Here is a 21344-nt window from a genome sequence, read left to right as displayed (position 1 = left end):
AAGGTAATCAATAGAAAAGGAAAAGGAAAAGGAGAAGAACCTACTGTGGTTGGAGAGTCATAGAAAAAACTTGACGAACGAAGTAATGAAGTCCAAAACCATTTCAACCTCGACGAATAAAGCTTCTATATTCAGTCCTGCACCATAAAAACTCATCAGAAGAATAAAAAATATGTAAAAGCATAACTTTGAAAACACCCTAAAGATTAAAAAAGAATGGATTAAAGCATAAATAAGTAAACTATACAAAAAACAATTAAAAAATAAAAAAATGTTACATTTTGTTCAATCCATAATAATAATTTGTAAAACTAATTGTATGAACAAATTTGGAGTACCCAGTTAGCGCTTTCAACACATAAACACAAAATGAAGGGAAATTAGAGAACAAAGGAAGAAGGTAATCAATAGAAAAGGAAAAGGAGAAGTACCTACCGTGGTTGGAGAGTCATAGAAAAAGCTTGAGGTACAGAATAATGAAGGTGTTGTAATCCAAAACCATGTCAACTTCGACGAATGAAACCCTCATTTATGTTTTAGGGTGAGGAATGGAGAAGGGAGGGTTTGAAGAGTTTTTGACAGAGACGAAAAATTAAGAGAATGGGTTGTGAGATAAAAGACTAATTTTTGGAATGAGTTGCAACGGGACTGAGATATGAGAGAGGAAAGAATGCCATACTAATGAAATTGCAGGAAAGAAGAAGAAGTAAGATCCATATGCAGAGGACGGAACCACCTACCCTTAAAATTAAAAAATCATCTAAAGCCAACTGACCATTAATCCATCCAACATGAGTCAAATCATGCACAATATTTTCTCCATCCAACACTCAAATAGGCGAGAAAGAGCAAATTACTTTTATTTCTAGAAATTCAAACGAAACTGAAGTTGGAGAACAGGGTTATATCAATAAATATTCAATGTTTCAGTTCAGGTGTGTCAACGAATTAAATTAGGATATTTAGATCTTTTATAAAAGTATTTGTTTTCATATATTTTAGATAAATAGGTCAAAAAATCCGAGTCGGTCCAACGATTTCACCTATTAAATATAGTGAAGGCCCACACAGTTAGGAAGGCGCGCTAAAAATTAAAATATCAATCTTATTATACTTTTCACCTACATGTTCAAATATATTGAGTATTAATATCTCTAAATTTCTCTAATAAATTACTTAATTTATTTTCCGTTAACAATTACATTAGTCTCATAGAAAATAATAATAATAACTATAAATAAATTATTTTATTTGAAGAAGAAAGGTATACATCATTTAAAATAATACTTTATTATTGTTATAGATTAGAAATAATAATAAGCACATAAAATAACAATAAATAAATTACTAAAAACAAATTAAAAAAGTCTATTTTATATTATTTATTTTCCATTTTTTTTAAGTTAAAAAAATTTACTTTTGGCTAATTTTTTTCTTTCTTTATCTTCCTACGAAACATACGATAAAGTTGTCTTACTATTTTTCTTATTAATATAAAAAGTATTGAAAATTAAATTTTTACATTTAATATGGTCAAAAAATATCCTCCCTAGCTCACAAAAGCAATATCAACAAGAGAAATCGAGAAAAAAAATAATAATCACAAAAATGTCTAGGCTTATCTCAACGGCATCGGATCCAAAATTCGGGTCATCGGAGGCAACCGTTCATGATTCGGTTCTTGTACCGCTCCGAAGTCCAAATATCATGTGCTATAATTTATAATAACAAACTTAGCGCCAAAATTCAATTCAATTTCTCAGTCCGTTACACCTTATTCAGAAGATGCGAACTCGCTTTCTCAACAACGACTACTTCGCTCTTCCTCCACAACAAACCATTCCCTTCCTCTACCTTCCTGTCCCTCGTCTCCCTCCGACACCAACCTCCGCCGTCCACCACCACCTCCGCTTTGATCCTCCCCTCAATCTCTCCCTCCACCTCGAACCCTTCCCCGTACAAGCTGCGCTAACTGCCTTCCTCGCCGCTGTCCTCCCACACCGAATCCGCATCCACTCTCGAGATCTCACAGCTTTGGATCCCGCGGTCAGCTTCTAGGATCGAAATCGCTTAGTGAATTTTTAGCATGCGTTTGTTTCTGCTCGTAAAATTGTGATTCCATGTGCATTGCTTACTTACATATGAATCTTACCATTTCTGACCGTGCGCGTGTTTTTTTGAATGTTTTGACTGCGTTGCAGCAAGAGGCGGAGGTTATCTTCGAAGATCGTGGCTCAGAAACTGAAATTAAATTTTCGAATGTATATTTAATTAATTAATAAGCCTTGTTTGCGGCAATTTTTGTTTATTTAGTTATATTTAGCGATATTATTGGCAGGAGAGTAAAACTATTGTGCTCGGTGATAAGAACGATTTTGTTTATGAGACGATCCAATTTGAGACACCTGAGCTTGACGTGTTCCTGGTGAGGTGTTTCTTTCTAATTTTGTGGTTATATGTGTAATATAAGATGAATTTTTCTGTTTTGAGCAGTTTAACTCAACTTTTACTTTCGTTTCTCTATTTCATTTTTGTCTCTTCGTATTTTAAAGGAAAATGTATGTGTCACTGAATCGGAGAGGATGCAAATGCTGTCTCAAACTCCAGAGGTTGAAAATAGCCTGGTAAAATGGTGTAATTTGTCAACAATCATGTAATCATTTGGTTTTTATTGTACATTGCATTGTTGCTATAAGTTTGTGTATGAATATGAACTACGTAGAGTTATGGCAATTGAGTCCGTCAGTCATATTGGAATTATAACATTACTCCCTTGTTGTGAGCCTTGATTATGTGGTTTCAAAGTATAAGATATTTTAATGCTTTTACTATGTATAGTTTATACACGCAGGTTTCTTACTTATTCTTTTAATTCTTGTAGTTAATTCATTAGATTAGTGGAGGAGCTAAATAGAGTCTGTTTTAATTTTATCCTTGGTATGTTGATAACTTTTTGTATCATTCGGCATGGAATATTCAAGCATAAGAATGGATTTGATCTTACCTAGGTCTAGGTTTACAAGGAAATATTTCAATGTCTTTTTCTAAATTCCACTGATGTATTTGTCTCCAAGCGTCATATAAAACAAGCTCTTCTGTTTTCCTTGCAGGAAATGCTCAAGAAGCCTGAACCATCAAGGCAGTACCCTTACGAGGCTCTGGAATCAGTATCTTTGGTTGAAGATGTGATCTCGGAGTACCTGATGGGGGAAAATGCATATTCTCTAGAAGATCATATTTCTGTTCCTCAACTGCCTCGCTCTGACCAAAACATATTTCTTATTTTGGAAGTGGACGAGGGAAGTTTGGTAATTCCCACTGGCATATCTTTGGTAGGAGTAGTTGACTCGTATTTTGAAAATATCAGATCTCAAAATTTTGATGAGCAGTGTCAATCCATAGCAGAGGGCAAGGAACTTCTGGGTTCTATGAAGCATAGCATGATGGAATTTTTCTCAGATGAATGTGAATCAAAGAAGAGCATTGAGTTATTAGATATGTTTCCCGAAAGCGATTTTATGAATATACTGGAAACTGAACATGTTAATGGGAGTACTGGCCTCCAGAGGATATCACATACTAATAGTGACTTGTTAGATAATCTTGTTACCTTCCAGGAGTTTGAGTTCCTTGATGAAGACTTAATGCAAACCTTTGAAGCTTTCTACAAAGCGAAAGCTTCGGATGATCTAATAACAAAGGACTGTATGTTTAAGAAAGAGTTTAATTTCAAGACTTTTGATGAATTGATAGTTAGCAATGAGATAGCGCTAACAGATAACACGTTTAAATCACTGCCTGTACCTGTTATCTCTGATCAACAAAGGATGATAAATCTACATGACATTATTGGAGAACAAATTTCCAGCTTGAAGACCCGACCGCTCTCTGCATCTGATGGAATTTACTTAAACTGGGATCTACTTGAAGAAGATAGGTGCAATCGCAAGATTTCAAACTGGTATCAGGACATATTGGCCAAGATTGTTCTGAACAAGGAAGATTTTGTAGGTAAACCTTATGATTATGGAAAATTGGTATTTGGTCTAGTTTTCTGTGATGATACCATAGGTGAATGTGAAATTAAACAAGATGAAGAGTTGCAGAAGTTGCTTTCTGATTGCATGCCTCTCATTTACAATCATCCTGTACAATTTGCTTCGGGAAAAATATTAGAACATGTGTCTTTTAAACAAGGTAGTGGAGAACAATTACCTGAAAAAATGGCTGAGAGGGCTTCATTGTTATTTAAATCTATGTCAGAAATCAGCAATCTTGATTATTTCTTGAACCCTCAGAAATTTACTGGTGAAGGGAATTATAATTATGCAGTAGAGTCCACTAATGCTAATGTTAGTATTCCAAAAGTTTCATCCACTGAATTGAAGGTTGATACACAGTCACTAGGGTCCCATACTGTTCTGCATAGAGTTAAGTTGTCCGATAATATTGTGACACTGGCTGGATATTTTGAAGAAAGCTATTTAGCCATTTTGCACAGAGATACAGAAATGACAAAAACACATAAATCAAATGTAGATTATTTTAAATTGCTCAGTCTTCAAAGACAGAAGCTGATGGAATACCATGCAAATGGAAACAATATGGCATTTATTGTATTATGTGCTATCAAACAGGCTGCTTGGTACTTGTGCTTCTATGGTCTCCATCCAGCATTCTTGTATTTAGACAAATTATGTCAAAACTTAGACTATTTGAAATTAAGGTTAGGCATCCTCAAATCTTTGATTGAAGATGAAAAGAGGAAGGTGGACAACAATGTTACTTTGGCACACCCATCGTTAACAATTGTGAAGGAAATTTTCCAGTCATACATGAAACGGGATAGTTTGAAAACTTTGATTGTGGCTGAAGAAGTATTCTGGTCTTCATTGAAAAATCTTCTCATTTCCCTGGGGTTATCATTCAGTGAACAAAATGGTTCTACAAGAAATCATCCATATGCCAATACAGGACCTGAGGACACAGATACTAAAATGAAAGAACTCATGATTTCTGACTGCTTGTTGATTTCACACGGGTAAACTTTTTGTTTCAGGCTATTTTATTTATGTTGCATGCATAGAGTTATTCTTTATTTTTCTTATACGTTTAGCATGTTTTCAAATTTCCTATTCTAAAGGTATTATTTCCTTTTGGTGTATGGATATGGAGCAGCAAAAATCCAAAATGGTGAGCAAACAAGGGGGCAATGCTTACATTTTTTTAAGGAAACTGCTTTCCGTTCAATTTCCTCAGTTTTGTTTATCAAATAGTATATGTGATCATCAACAAAGACCATTTGCTGCCATTTTTTAGGCCATACTTTTTCTGCTATGATTCTAAGATAAATGTTTTATTTGATTGAAGGCAAGTTTCTTCGTTGCTTCTACTCAACAAATTTGACATTATCTTGGAATATGGAGGTTCATACGCCTCATCTAGGATATCTGACATTTCCAAAAACTTGGTTGGATTGCCTCATCTTCACTTTTTGACGGTTGAATTTGATGGTCATGCCGCTCTCAAAGCACTCTGCGAAGGTGTTGAATTGCACCCAAACACTGAAATGTTATTGGTAAGCCTGATTATGATAATGTGCGTATAATCTATGTTGTAGATACTGTACATCGTTGCAAATAAACTCAGAAATTATTTCTCTAAGTTCCTGATTCCATATAATTTTGTTTGCACATATCTATACCGTTACAGTGTAATGTAAAGTATCTCATGTATTGTGATATAAATAAGTACAAGCATAAATGAGTAGGGTTATATGCTATGTAAATTAAGGATAAATTTCAGAAATTATATTTCAAATCTTCTATGCCAATCGAAACCACATCGGGAAGTGTTTTCTCTCTAAAAGAGCTACTACATTTATGAGGAAAAAATGTTTGGAGGTGTTACAGAAAAGCAAGAACCAACATTCTCACTCAATAAGAATAACACAACATATTAATATGTTTTTGATATTTTGTTTTCTTTATTACTACATTAAGAAAATGCTCAAACACAACTACATGTGTTTTCAAAATGTAGCTCTTTCATTGGCCTCACATAGGCCAGGATTCTCCATAAAGTAGGGTTTTGCAGTTCCTAACAAGATATTAGAGTAGCATGCTTGTGAGTTTATCCAACATACTTTAGAAGACCTCAAGAGCAAAGGGATAAAAAAGAAAAAGAAATAATCAACCTGAAATTCTAAGATTAGCAGTATTATCCAATTTAATCTTTAAATTCAAAGAATACCATTTTAGTTCCTGAAATTACTAACCGTCAGCTATGTTGGTGCTTATTTCTGAAATTTCAACTGAAATGACCATTGTTTAGGTCACATCAGAGACTAGATTCTAAAATGATTGTTGTCGGTAGTTTGAAGGAATTAGTAACTTTGGGAACTAATTAACAGGAATTCGAAATTTAATCAAATAATTTGATGTATTACTTATGCAAAATTTCAGGCTCAGGCCAGTATCAGTATAATGCATGTTACAAATTCTTGCTTATGTATCTCTGCATGTGTGCCAGTGTAAAATAGAGTGAATAGAAGAAGGCTTGAGTGGCTATACTATATTTGAACAGACTTAGAAATGGAAAACGTGTTCTTGCTTATGCTGCATGTTCATTCTTATGTATCTCTGCATGTGTGCCAGTGTAAAATAAAGTGAAAAGAAGAAGGCTTGAGTGGGGGATACTATATTTGAACAGACATAGAAATGGAAAACAATTTTTTTTTAATGAAAGATGACTGTAACTTCAAATTTGTGATTATAGTGAATGAAGTTGTGACTACTGATGTTGAAATGCCCTGATATTTTAATTTGTTTCACATATCCCTGTTCAGTACCCGACACCAATATTCTTGGCTACTTCACGATATATACTGAATTACCTGCATCAATTGATTGTTACTCTTAGTTGTTCTTTTATTGTATACCAGTTATTATGTAATCATATAAAGAGCTCGCTAATGCAACTCGCAACTATTGTCTGCTAGGAAAGTGAGACTCGTCCTATTTTCAATCATAAGGAAAGTATGATGAATCAGAACGTGGAGAGACTACTGAATTTTTGTCCTGTGGAGCAAAGATATGACAAAATATGTTCAAGTGTTGCACCTGAAGCAGATAATATTGTGCCACTAATTCCTGCTTTGAAAACTGAACAAGGTCATAAGAACATGGAGGCTCTCCCTGGAACAGTTATCATCGTAAATACTCAAAATGTAGATAAGGAAATGATAATGTCTAGAAGAAGCTCTTACCAAGTGATTCTGGCAATGGAGAAAGAAGGAATTCAAGTCGTTGAACGTGATTTAAATTTGCCCGCTGATATAATATTAAGTTCTGCTATTTGCTTGGCATGGTATGATAGTGAAAACCTTGGGAAGAAAGCAACTCCAACAACTGAAGCATCCTCAAGCTTGCCTTTATGTGTTGAGAATATTGCCACAGATGTCCTAACATTGCTTAGTTTTTACTTCCATGGCTGCTTTCTGGTAATTTCAAATTTTTTTATCGATTACACTTGTGTGATACTTATTATTTATTTCAACTGCCTCTGTAAAATATTGCTATGTCAAGTAGTGCTCTAGAAGTTTTGTTAGGAGTTATTTGAACAGCCTTTTGAGGGAAAGTATGTCAATCTCGGAACTTGGAACATGGCTTTGGCTTTTACATTTTTTAAATTTCGTCTGGGCCCTTTGGAAGATTAATGTCTCGCGGAGTAAACACATTCTCAAATAAACCCCTGCGGAGCGGAAAGAGGAATTAAGGAATTTAATCATAGTCATCGTCATTTTGTGTTACATGCTTGTAAGATATAATAAGCTCTTGTACAAGGTAGCAGATAAAATTAGGTTTCAATAGGATTACATTGAGATATGAAGTACTAGTAAAAGCGTCATCATGAACGTAAATACGATTAATTAAGATATGAGAGTTGTTGTGATGGTGAGTGTTAGTTGAGCTTGATCACTTATGCATTGAGCTTGTTTGAATATGGTATATTCTCTTTCCAGGTCTTTGAAGGAGAATTTAACTTCCTTTCAACTGTAATGGAATCCTCTGATGGACTTTATGCTGCAGCAACAAGCCTGGGAATTGATTTGCAGATATTCTTCTCTTACTCACCTGAATTGACAAATGAGGTTATTGTAAGCTGCATTAAGACTGCTACGAATACGACAAGGGGTCTGTATCCAGAAATGCCTGACTCGGTAACTCTTGCCGAGTCTTTTCTTACGGAATTTCCTGGAATAAATCCTTTAACGGCACACTCTATACTATCTTCAGGGGTCATGCTTAATGAGTTTCTTGCGTGGTCACATGAGCAAAGGATGCATGTTTTAGAAAAGTATCACGTTCCAGAAGAAAGTATCTCTCTTTTCAGTGTTTTCTGCAGATATGGGGAACGGGAGGATTCAAAATCCATAATGACAGATTGCTCCTCTTCGGTATCTTCTGGTCTGGACTCAGATAGGTGTTGTTTATATCAAGTTCAAAATGAAAGAAAACGAAAACATTCTGTAAGTAGTCATCAGATGGATGAACTGTGTTTTGATGAGTTGACGCAATTCGAGACAATAAATCCAGTAGTTGAGGCTGTCCCTGATTCCTCGACCTTGCCAAAACCTTTCGATTTTGGTATTTCAAAAAATACTGGGAAATCCAGTGAGTTTGCAAAGACAAGTTTATCCATGAGTGAGTTTTTTGGTCAAAAGCAGAGCACCAGCGCGGCTACAATGCGAAACCATTCTGGAGTCTCCTATTCACCAGGGAACTGCAAAGCTCCCCCAAAATTAGAGCAACTGAGACAACCCGGTTTATCTTTGAAAAATAAAGAGTTGGCTCAAAATGAAATACTGGATACTGATTTGATGGGAAAAAGTTTGAATTGGCATAGCCTTAGTAATTCTGAGAAGCTGCATGAAGACGTTAGAGGCGAGGTGGTGGACTTGACAGATAACCCCTTATTTGATAAAAGCTTTGACATTCCTGATTCCATGTACTTCACAAATTTGATAACAGAAACAGAGAAAGATCCTATGAGAAAGAATAAAATTGCACGGACATTATCATTTGATAATTGTTGTCACCCAGAAACAAACTCATCGAAAATATGGAGATCTTTAAAAGATACAGGAGAAGTAGACGAATTCCGCGAACCAGATTTTGGAGAAAATGTATTTCCTCTTGATTTTAAGTCCCATGGAAATATTGGTTTAACTCAGGCATCAGTGAGAAATTTAGAAGAATCACCATTCAAGGAAGAATTGTCGCATTTGAGTGAAACTCCACTCTCATTTGCACGCCGGTCCTCTTATCTATTAAAAAATTCACCCTGGACAACTGAATTTATCAATAAAGTAAAAGAAAAGAGCAAATTGCGTCAAAAATCATTATCATCTGAGAGTTCTGGCCCTTATTTTGGGTATCCTGGGAACATGTCCAAAGCTTTTAAGAGAAGAAGTCCTTCTGTAATTGATTTGTTTAAGTACCAACCTGGCAGAATATCTGGAAATGTTCCGGAACAGAAAAGACAGAAGCAATTAGGACTCTCTTCAAACTCAACCAAGAAAGGAAGATATTCTACTTCCTCATCCTCATGGACTCCAAAAGATAAGCGATCAACAAAGGTACGCATATATTCTACGTTCATGTTCATTAAAGTGAAAATACGACAAAAAGAAGAGGGATAGAAATGGGATATAATTTATTATTCATTCTATCTTGTTTTCAATGTGCCATTGATTGCATAAAATGCGTAAATTTATATTGGTGGGTAGTCTTGAGAAGAGATAGTCTCCGTTCATTTTCAGTTATTCACTGTAGGTAGATTTATACTTATTTTTTCTTCACTCTTAGTGTTATACATCAATTTTTTAGGTCAAGGATCATACATCACTGAACATACTATACTACTTGAAGTGTCTTGTTTTGAAGTAGAGAATCCGAGTCTGCAATAAAAGTGAGATTTTTACTCATGAAAATATTGCATGAGTTACGTCTCATCCTGTTTTAAGAATAAGAAATTATTTTTTTTATAATAATTAATTGATACTTGGAATGGCAAACCCATTCAGCTTCGTGTGTCCCTCCTAGATTTGATTGACATGAATACAACTTATCTTCTATCCTATTATTATTCACGGACCTTCGGTCGTTGGCAGACACTGACTTTTGGGAGGAACGGAAGTGGAGGTCAAACAAGGCTGGTCTGGAGTGATAAAAAGATAAACTCATTCCAGACACAATGATTATCATATAGATTATATATCACGGTGGCCTTAACCATTTGAAAGGTATTTTACTTTAAAACCATGATTGCGAAGTAATTCTCAAACAACACAGGTTTCATTACTCAGGTTAATCTCCTCATACTGACAAACTTCTGATTCTGATCTTTCTTAATATGGCATATGTCATCTATACTTCTCTACTATTCTACAATGACTCGGTGGACTATGGAAATGAGTGACTTCTAACATTGATGAAAGTTGAAGCCAATGGTTTCCCGTGATGAAAATGGAGTTCGGGATAAGAATAGGGAGTTAGAAACCGTACCGGATAATCTATGTTTGGAGCGAATGGAGATATCGTATGATGATTGATTACGATCTAAGAACCCGATTAGGAAATTTTAGTTCTAACGTTATGGTTTCATTTAGTTTCATATGGTCTTACTCCTATCTAAAAAAATAAAAATTGCATTTCATATTGTTAGTGCTTCCTTTTATATTTTTGCCAAAACTAAAAAAACTCTGTAGTGTTTTTGTATGAACAAAACAACGCACTTGCCTTTTTAATCATTGAAAAAATATTAAAATCGGAACTCCAAAAAATAGCGAACATCTAGATGATAGGTATTCTAAGATTCAGTAGCCGTTTTGCTCTTGATCTTTAACATTTTCATTAAATGTTTCGTCTGAGAATCATAGCCTTGTTTATCGGCTATAATGTTTGCAATACATGTAACCCAAAATTGTTCAAATAAATGATGACACAATGATAATCCATTTTCTAGATAGCCTATCTGATGCCCCAACCCATAGCTACCTTTGTCAATTCAATGAATCAATCGACCAGAAATATTGAACTAAGCTGGCAGGCCAGCAAATTTAAATTGGAGGAGGTTTAAATGGTGATTATACTGAAGTGAAACACGGGTAAAGCTTGATTTGAATTTGACCAATACGACCATGGTGACCTGTCTATTTTGTAACTCGTAATTCATGAATGAGTAATAACGCATGTAAAGAATTCTAGTTCTTACCATTCCTCATATTCCGTAGGGCCATAACAAGCTGTTGTCTTTCTCCCTCCACCTCTGCGAACTTAAGACTAATATCAGAATATCTCTCTTCCATTTCTTTCAGCTGAGTTCCCATATATTTGTTCCTTTCCTTTAGTACTGCCACTTCATCCAACAACTCATTTGTAGGACAATAACCAGCATCATCATAATTGAAGACAATAGCCTTATTTTCCAAGCAAGTTTTCACGTCACTGTCAGTGTAAAAGAGGAATAGAAATAAATCCAGGGTTAGATAACTGTATTATAAATCTGATATCTGAGCCTGAAGCACAACTTTTCTGTTACATTGTTAATAAAATGATAAGAAGGTTAATGGGTATAACTCAAGAGAACTACGGATTCAGATGGCGGAACAAATATTTTTCTTTTACCTTCTGTGTGAAGCTAGATGAAATTCGTTCTCAGCTGAATTGCATATGGTTCTTCCTTCTTCAGACTTTCCAACAGGGGAGTTTGCATCATCCATTCCCTTTTATGTTACAAATATAACATCCCAAGTTAATGTAGATCATCAAGTCATTAACTACTAATATGTGCAACTCAAAACCAAAGTAAACTCTAATTATATGTTCTCTTTCTTTCCTCTTCTTTTTTTGTCACATTAGATGCAACCACATGAATAGGAGAAGGGAAATATGACTTAGTTTAGGACCAAAAGTCTGGCTAATTGGAGATTTCTTTTAGCAGAGTTTTACGTTTTAAGATTTAGTTTGGCTAAAATTTAAGGGATGGGATCGCAGCATAAAGTCTTGTACAACACAACTCAATTTTTATTACCAACTTAACCAGGGGACAAAATTGTCTTCACCAATACAAAAAGAGAAAAAGACTGATAATGATCCCTACTTTTTCATTTCGCCAACTCCATTGCATGCAAAATGTACCAGACAATTGTATTGCAGTAAACTTTGCCAATTATCAATTGGCAGATAGCACATAACTTTTAGCCTGGTGCACTGATCATCAAACAGCTAAAGTATTACCCTATGACTTAACTACTTGTGTGGTGGTGTCCCATAATATGAGTCCAACACCCCTATAAATCTTCAACTTGTTGATCATACTTTCTACTATGATCAAGAACTATAAAGTGACATAATCATTCCCAAATCATTAAGTATGACCAAACTGACTAATGTGTTTCTCATTCATACAAAATTTTTTAGCATCTGTCATGTTCGTGTCAAATGTTTGCTTTGCTGTATTAAAACTTTATAACATGCCCTGAAAAAGATGATTCGTTGGTTTGTTGCAAATTATAAAGATTGCATAATTTCAGAATATATTGCCAGTCAATCTGCTTGGATCCTAAGTCCTAACTAGATTACTAAATTTTCTCTACTGTATAGAGTACTCGTAAGGGGGTGTTTGTGATGCTGACTTGCAACCTATCCTAATATGTGACAGTGGCACTAACTTTCTTAATTATAATTTAGCAAAGGAGCTGGAAAATTACCATCTGCATTTCCGATCCTGACTTCTTATTGTTTTCCTTAGTGGATGAACAAGATGCAGCAGTCTCGTAGTTCCATGAAGCCAAATTCATACTTTTGGCCGTTGTTGGTCCTTTGCTATTTTTGAGCCTCTTTTCTACAGCACTTATTTCTTCTACCTTCTTCTTCAGCTCTCCTTCTAATTGAGATATTTTTTCCTTCATATTTTCTTTTTCTGCTTGTTCAACGTGCAAGTTATGTTTTAATTCATTGTGCTGGGTCTTAAAGATTTCTAATGCTGACGTTAGGGTGTCAAACCTTATCTCCTCATCGTTGTTCTCTTGCATTAACAACATAGTCACGAGCTCTGTTGGATCATGCTCTTCTAGCATCAGCTTTCTAATTTCAATTCTGAGCAATTGAATTTGCTTTGTTAATGCCTTATCCTTTTCATCCCTGTGCCTTTGTACATCTTCAAGTTGCTTGGACTTAATCTCTAGTTCTTGAGACATCATTTCCACTTTCTTTTCTTTTGAATCTATTTGGTTCAAGAGCTGTTGAAGTTTCAATTCATTCTGATTTGTAATAAGCCTGAGCTCTTGATTGCATTTCTGGAGAACTTCTTCCATGAGTTTGTTCTGCTTCTGCAATTCATCAGCTTCTGCATAAGCTTCCATGACCTTCTTTTCGTTTTCTTCTGCTTTCAATGTCATTTCAGCTGAAAGACTTCTATATTCATCCTCAAAACGCTGACATGCGAGATCATTGTTGTGTATAGTCTTTATCAAGGTCTCCTCTGCTTGGATGGCCCGTTCTTCCTGTTCAAGTTTTGCACATTTCATGGCTTGGAAATCTTTTTGATAATCTTCTTCTTGTACTTTCATTTCTCTCTTCAAATCACTGACTTGATTTTCAAGTTCATTGATGTAAATCAAAGACCCTGAAAAATCATCCACCTGCTTCCCTATCTTTTCTTCTAATCTCTGTACTTGAGATTCAAGTTGTTTTATAGTTGCCAAAGAAGCTGAATATTTATTTTGTAACGCAATTTGTTGTGCTTCTTTATGGTTTAATCTCAAAGAGATATCCAGGTTTTCTTTCTTCAGATTCTCACACTCAAAGTTGAGCTCTTTTATCTGCTCATTTAGCTCATCACGTTGCTTATAATAAATGTCTATTTCACCATTCAGGTCTGCAATTTTCTGCTTCAAGTGACCTAATTCTGTGGCATCATCATGCTCTTTAGTTTTGTCCAACAATTCCTTATTCTTATGTTCCAGCATTGCTTCAAGTTCTCCAACTGCTAAAAGTAGTTCGGAGTTTGAGTATTGTGTCTTCTGGAGTTGCAATTTAAGATTAGAACTAAACTCTTTTTCATAAGCAAGCTCTTCTTTTATTGCTTCTAACTGCTGCCTAGCTTGTTCAATCTCAGTCTGTAAGGCTTTTGAATTTTTGGTCTCGTTAATGAGGTTTTGCTGCGACATTAGTTGCTCATATTTAGTTTTGATCATATTTCTCTCGTCTCTGAGGCTGATTATTTGTCTTGACATACTTTGTCCTCGACTGCATTCCTTCTCCATCAGCTTCTGAAGCGATTGTAACTCTAGTTCTGATTCTTCGGCTTTCCTCTTCAGAGAAGCAATTTCGCTTCTAAGGTTCTCAATGACATTATCTGAAGGCTCTTGTAATGTTTCTCGAGGATGAGTATCTTCCAGGCTGTTTCTCCAGGAGTCACCTAAACTCCTATCTGATGCTGAACCCAGTGACCCCCTATGCATTTGAGCTCTTGTTGCAATGGCCTCGATAGTTCCTTTGCACGGCATTGAATTCTGCCTCAAGGGTGGTAATAGCTTGGGAAAATCCTGCCAGAGTTACCACAGGAGTGACGCCATTAGATGCTTTAAAAGTCAGGGTTCCATCCCTTAAAAATACTAATATTTTCTGAAATTTTATAATATAGATTATTTATTTTCTTAATTTATCCTCGTGATCTGTTTAGGAAATTTCCAACTTTGTACAATAAAAATTGCTAGCTGTGTAAAGTCACAGTATCATGTAGAACCTTACTTCATAAACATTACGAGAGTTTTCATCTGCACTGCAAATGCTCAGTAGGTGTCTTGAGCTTCCATTTCCATAATCTTCCCCGTTTCTGAAAGTACTGCAACAGGTAAGTAACAAGGAGAGTAATGAAAATCCTGAAACAAAAGGAAATTTGTAGAGATAAATTAACTGGCTGCGTGGTTCATCTTCACCTTTGATCTCTTTGTACCCCTTCCACGTTCTGAATTGTCACCTGTCTCAACATTTGTTATTTGAGGAATAATATTTGGTGTTTGTAATGACAAGGTATTAAATAACATGGAAGAAGAATGAAATAAAAAAAAAAGTTTGACGAAGATGAGATTTTGAAAGATGATTAATCATGTGCATGAGGAACATAAGAAACTAGGTGGGGAGGGGAATAGAAGGTACTCACATGTAGGATTGCGCCTGAATTGGCAAACTTCAGAGGTAAGGACACCGTCAGTGGCTCAGTTTCTGCAGCAAAATCAGCAAAGTCAATTGAGGATTCTCCAAGAAAGCCAGATTTTGAAGATCCCTGCAAGAACCTATTATGATTAGACTCTCCAGCCAACATCTTAGTCAGGTAAAGGATAGTATGCAATTAAATCCACTGCTTACGGTTGAAACAACAAAATGGTAGATTTTCTCTTGAAGTTTTCCTGATTTTGCGTCCCTAACAAATTTTACTGATTCAAAAATCGGATTCTCCCATGAACAGGTTCCATCCTGCACAGCAACTTTCTCTAGTTTCACCGTAGGCTTCCCAACATTATCGGGCACCAAAGCTACCTTCAGTGCAGACTTTTTCATCTTTGGCACCTGAAAAATTATACATTGGCATGAAATTCCCAACAATATGTAAGCGTTATCAAACTTACCTGAATCTACAATGTGATGTTGTACTAATTTCAAACTTTCTGGCAATATGTTTCAATTGTAACTCTGTAACTACTAGCACAAACCTCATTTTGTCATTTAGTATTTAATGGATAAATATTTATTTGTCTTCATGTTACCTGAGTTGCCTGAAATTGCAGTTTGAATACAGCTTTAGTCTTGTTTTTCTTGCTCCATGACTTAAACATGTTTTCCGACTGAGAAAATATTGCTGTTCTTGTCTTGTGGATGTAAACCAGTGCTTTTATAAGAGGCACTTCATGGCTCACTCGGGATTCTGTGTTAACTTGAAATTTTGCTCTGTTTTGATATCTTTAGTTAACAACTAGAGTGAAGTAGTGGGATACACTGAAAGCAACCAGATGCTAGATGCTGTACTGAACTTGCATGGTTAGCAAGCTAAAAAACAAAAATGAATTTGACAGCAAAAGCTTTTCCTTAAGAGACATTCTTAACCAAAGTTTAACAAAGTGCAAGAGCAAATAAATAAAGGAGCACATACGAGACGTATGGTTTTCTTTTTGGGTTTTTACTTTGAGAATAAGTAAAGACAAAATTAAAGACAAAATTACCCCGATACCTTCTTTATTCCTTTTAATTTTTTGGTATGCACCCACAGCCGACAGGCAAATTTTATAAAGGAAAGAATGAGTATTCTAAATTTAAAATATACTGCAATGATAAAATTGAAGAAATTAAAATTATATATGTACTTAGTTCTTGAAACTTATATTTTTCTTCAATTATATGAAACTTTTACGTGTATCACACACCAAGACCAAAAGTTGCTCCAATGGTGTCAATATTCTACATTCATCAAACCCCGAGACCAACTAACTATTTCATGAGTAATCTGAAAAATAAAACCACTTCGTAAGAATACCCTTTAAATAAAATCATTAAAATTATTTATGGGAAGTATTTAATTTGGTAATTTATTTTCAGAACTTTCCGCATTACCTTATTCATTCAAAAATAATTGGCATATTTTGTTTGCCTTGTCAACAACTATCTCGAAGGGCTTCTTGAGAGCAAATTTAGCATAAGTTCCCCTCAACACCAAAATTTAATAATTTTTTTTATCTTATATTTGTATTACTGATATTTTTTATGATAACATAAATTATAATATTATTTCATTAAAGTATTTATTTCAGTTAAATTAAAACCTCTAACTTAATTATCAAATAAAATATTATCTTATACGAAAATTGAAACATGTGACCTAGTATGTTAAATACTAAATCATTGGAACATTAATCATAATTGTGTTGTCTAATTAACATAAGTGTCCAGTGATACTTGTTAACATTATGGAGTGATGAAATTCACTTTAAAATTATAAAAAAGGAATAGTATAATAGCTTCTGAAGATAGGTAATTAATACTGAATTTCGCTTGCTTAATATGTAAATTAAGGTTTGACTAATCAGATTTCTTAATACGTGGAAATGTTAAATCCATATATTTATCAAGTAGAAAGAATTAGTTCTCACTCTTTCTCATTTCAACATTCAAAGTGCTTTCTCATTTCAACATTCAAAGTGTTTGAGTGTCAATTTACATTGAAAAAGAGAGTCAAAACATTACCTTTCACAATGGCTTAAACGTCACACTGGCACTTGGGTGATGTAGTTTATTGTATCAAGCTACAAATTTCCATAAACTATCACATACTTTCAATATTTTTATCATTTGAGTGGCCACTTGTTTGGACGATGAGAACTATAAAGAAGAGAAAAATGTTGATATCTCTCTCATTCAAATTTTAAGTAATTGCTTGAGTGAGGGGTATTATCAATTTAGCAACCAATTAATGTGACACTTTGAGAGATAATGTTGTATTTCTATAATTATTGTTATTGTTTAAACTTTGTTCCATTGTTCAGTGTAATATTCAAGTGAAATATGCAGAAACACAAAATACAACAAATTCACAAGTAATGGACAAATTAACATCCAATTTTTATAATCCATCTTAACATTTTTTAAATACCAATTGAAACTAACTTTGCTCTCAAATTAACATATATACTGTTAAGAATTTTGTCTTCGGTAAAATATACTAATTCAGATTATTTACGGTCAATCAATACTTAAAATAAGTCAAAAGTAACATAGATAAAGTGTATTACTTCATCAACAAATCCACTATTTCAAATTCATAGAAATGCCAAATCAATTTTAAAATACTTAACATATTTTCAACAGAAATGATTTAAAACAATTGCATATATCTTAGTTATTAGTTTCCATCACCTAAAGGTAGTTTGATTTACAAGAAAAAACAATTTCAATATCCAATGACTTGTAAAATAAAACAACAGCGGTTAAAATAGTCTTCCAACCATGGTTTTTGAACAGTCGTGATGTCATTGTTATTAGAAGTTCAACAAAAACAATTGAGGGTAAAATAACCATCATTATAAGTTTAAAATGATGGCCGTTGTTCTAGAATTGTCGTAAAAAATCATCAAAAAAACAGAAAAAAATAAGATAATGTGTTTCATATCACGATGAGATTAACAAAGGTAAACCTACCATAGTACAACATGAAAGCATCTCTATCTGAGTGTTAACAAAGGCACATAAGTTTTTCATTGGTTCATCATTTGCTTTCTTGTGAAGCCCCGTAAAGATAAATCAGAAACAAGTACCAACCATAGGTGAGGAGGAGTTTTGCGGCGATGGTTTATGGTGCAATGTAGAGAGCTTTGTGGAGGAGTCTCGTAGCACAGTGTGGAGAGCTTCGCAGAGGAGCCTTGTGAGGTGGGTTTTACAACATGATGCAACATAGACTTGTGGCGTGAGGTGAGACCAACAATGCTTCACGATTGACAAAGGTTCAATCGGAGCAGTTCGCAATTGGTGGAGGCTCGCGGAGGTTCACCATTAGCGATAGCGGTAGCTATGAAAATACAAGGGAAGAGAAAATGAAAGTGTATGGAAAGAGGAAATAGTCAAATGAAAGTCATGCATAGGAAAGACGCACATCTTTTTTTATGAAAGTATTGTGCATTTGACGATAATTCTCTATATGTAATTGTCTCGTTTCTCTATCTTGAAAAAGTTTTAACAATGGTTCTTTGTATAATTCTCAATACTTTTAACGACGATTATTTAGTCAATCATCTTTAAAAAGTTTATAAAAATTGCAATTTTGTCTCCTTGTATTTTTTTATTATTATTATAATGGCTTGTTAAACGTTGTGAATTGATGAAAAGTTTTTTTGCAATAATGAATGTTAGAATATATATATATATATATATATATATATATATATATATATATATATATATATATATATTATCCTTACTATAATAATAATTTATAGCATAAACAATGATAAGTTTGAAAATAAGTGTTATTTCATATTTTCAATTTCATATTATTTTTGCCACACATACTTCGAATTAAAATCAATTAACTTATATTCGAAATATTAATAATGAGAATGGTTTAAAATTGTTATTTGTTTAATTTGTATACAATTTTCTTGATTTATGAAAGACAACATTTGTGATAAGATAGAGGGAGTCATTAAATAAAGTGTGTTATATTAGTTTATTGAATTGGGAAAGGGTAAAATTATTAATGATATACAAAATAAATATATATATATATATATATATATATATATATATATAAATACATATAATTTCTGGTGGTATCATCCATTTAATGTCAAATTATTACTATTATTTCTAAAAGAATAATGTTTATCTTCATAATTTTTTTAGTTATAAGTTATCAAGACATTATTATATAATATGATATCTCAGTTAGGTTAGATATTTCAAAACACATATTCATAGAGTCAATTTTATATTTAGTTATGTAGATAGACATTTTTACTTATTTATGTTGATATATGCTTTTGAGCTAAGTTAGGGTTGAGAAATTGTGCAAAAACAACCTTATCAGCTAGTCTAAAACTATTAGGTGTCTATGATGTGAATCCATCTTCAATAAATGATTACATGTTTTGAAATTAATACATTCTATACTTAGTTTTAAATTAGTAGAGAACACAAAAGTCTCTCAAACCACCATACAAATTCTTTTCATCCATTTTAAAGTTATTTATGGCTGAGAAAATATAGTTCTTGTCAATCCATAAAATAAGTGATAGTGTACAATCATATATATTTTTTGTTCGAATAACTTTTTATAAAACCCAAATAAATTTATAACTTAATTTTATTTTTTTTGAAGAAATACTAAATAAATTACTAATTATTTATCCGAATATCATCTTTGTTTTGTCAACAGTATGATCCTATTAGAAACTGATTGGTGCATTCATTCGCCACTACCTAATTCTTTGAACAAAACACAACACACCAACAAATGAAGGCACCAAATAATTGATTTGTTTCGCAAATCAAAGTTGTGAATGAAAACGGATTTGGTTCCCTTTCTATTGTCTTCATTTATTTATTTCCTACTCTGTAGTCTTATTCACCGCATGCATTGTAAGTGTAAATAATAATATAGCATTTTATACCCTTCGCTTTCAAAGTGAAAGGTGTTCTTTGCAATTATATTGAATACCTATAATCAAATTAAAATAAACCCTTACACTTCTATCTAAATCATCCATGCAAAATCTTATTATTTCTTTTCCTCTAATTTAAAAGTGTAATTTATTCTTATTATATATATTGTAAAGGATGATCTATATGTTATTATATATTTTTTCAGATTTCTATTTCTAGTTATTAAATAAATCTGTTTTAAGTGTATAGTTGTTGTACTATGGGTAGATTGCTTGTGGATTTTTCTAATAATTTATTTTTTCTAAATTTCATATCATCAATAATATTTGTCTTATCTGTTATGAACAACACGATTGAGTTTTGTTGCATCACTCTTGGTATTAATGACTACACCCATCATTCATCAAAATGGTAAATTGATAGGATTCAAAGGTTCACATCAAATCGCAAAATATAATTTATTAACAATATTTTCATATGATATGTTTGCAAAATAAACATACGTAACCACTATTATACACATTAAAATGGTCCTTAATTGTAACAGTACCCTACTATGGTTAGCATCACTGTCAAACTTTGTTTTAATTGAATTTGGATCTTATCTTCTTCATTAGGCCTGAATCAACCACTCCCATTTTCTTTCCATAAGAGTTTTCTTTTCCTCTTTAAACCTCTTTTTTTTTCTTTTCTTACTTATCCAAACAAATTTCTCCATATTCCAACCTCATTCAAAACCACATCTTCTATCATTGTACTTTTGCATGATGAATAATCATCACAATTACCAACAAATTAATTACAACTTCAATAACCTTTTTAAAAAAGCAATCAAATTATTAGTTATGAACATGACCAACCTATTTTCTAACACTTTTTTTTTTCAACATATCCCCTTTTCATTTGATTTTATTAAAACTGTTTTCAAAAATGTTTTCTGGAAAAACGGTTTTAAAAATTGTAAAAAGAACACATCTTTCTAATACAGTTTTTTTTTTCTAGTTTCTTAACCAACTTGTTAAAATTAGAATAATTTAAATAATGCAGATATGTTAAACTTGTGGTGGTAGTTCTACAATGTTCTATTAAGATTGTTTGAAAAAGAGAGCTTTAAAATGTGTATTTATC

At 33.3% G+C, this 21344-nt stretch overlaps 2 protein-coding genes across 3 annotated transcripts; one reads left to right on the top strand and one right to left on the bottom strand.

Moving 5' to 3' along the window:
* The first annotated feature begins 1683 nt into the window (after window positions 1-1683).
* On the top strand, window positions 1684-10672 carry LOC114180879 (protein SHORTAGE IN CHIASMATA 1). The gene is made up of 9 exons (XM_028067170.1): window positions 1684-2046; window positions 2202-2261; window positions 2339-2425; window positions 2553-2624; window positions 3111-5041; window positions 5371-5578; window positions 7001-7501; window positions 8024-9640; window positions 10175-10672. Exons 1-9 carry the CDS (start codon window positions 1786-1788, stop codon window positions 10259-10261), a joined length of 4824 nt encoding a protein of 1607 aa, XP_027922971.1. The 5' UTR covers window positions 1684-1785; the 3' UTR covers window positions 10262-10672.
* Window positions 10673-11095: 423 nt separating this feature from the next.
* LOC114181528 (sporulation-specific protein 15-like) lies at window positions 11096-16153 on the bottom strand. 2 transcript variants are annotated; one of them, XM_028068001.1, is made up of 8 exons: window positions 15836-16153; window positions 15438-15638; window positions 15232-15354; window positions 15008-15048; window positions 14820-14913; window positions 12776-14614; window positions 11691-11788; window positions 11096-11510 (listed from the first exon to the last, which is right to left on the bottom strand). In XM_028068001.1, exons 1-8 carry the CDS (start codon window positions 15902-15904, stop codon window positions 11267-11269), a joined length of 2709 nt encoding a protein of 902 aa, XP_027923802.1. In that variant the 5' UTR covers window positions 15905-16153; the 3' UTR covers window positions 11096-11266. The 2 variants fall into 2 exon arrangements, with proteins under 2 accessions (XP_027923802.1, XP_027923803.1); XM_028068002.1 differs by having other exon boundaries at window positions 14820-14904.
* Window positions 16154-21344: the final 5191 nt, after the last annotated feature.

Source organism: Vigna unguiculata, chromosome 4 (assembly GCF_004118075.2).
Source record: "Vigna unguiculata cultivar IT97K-499-35 chromosome 4, ASM411807v1, whole genome shotgun sequence".
NCBI lineage: Eukaryota > Viridiplantae > Streptophyta > Magnoliopsida > Fabales > Fabaceae > Vigna > Vigna unguiculata.
The sequence above is the reverse complement of the archived record's forward strand: the minus strand, read 5'-3'. Positions and strand labels throughout refer to the sequence as shown.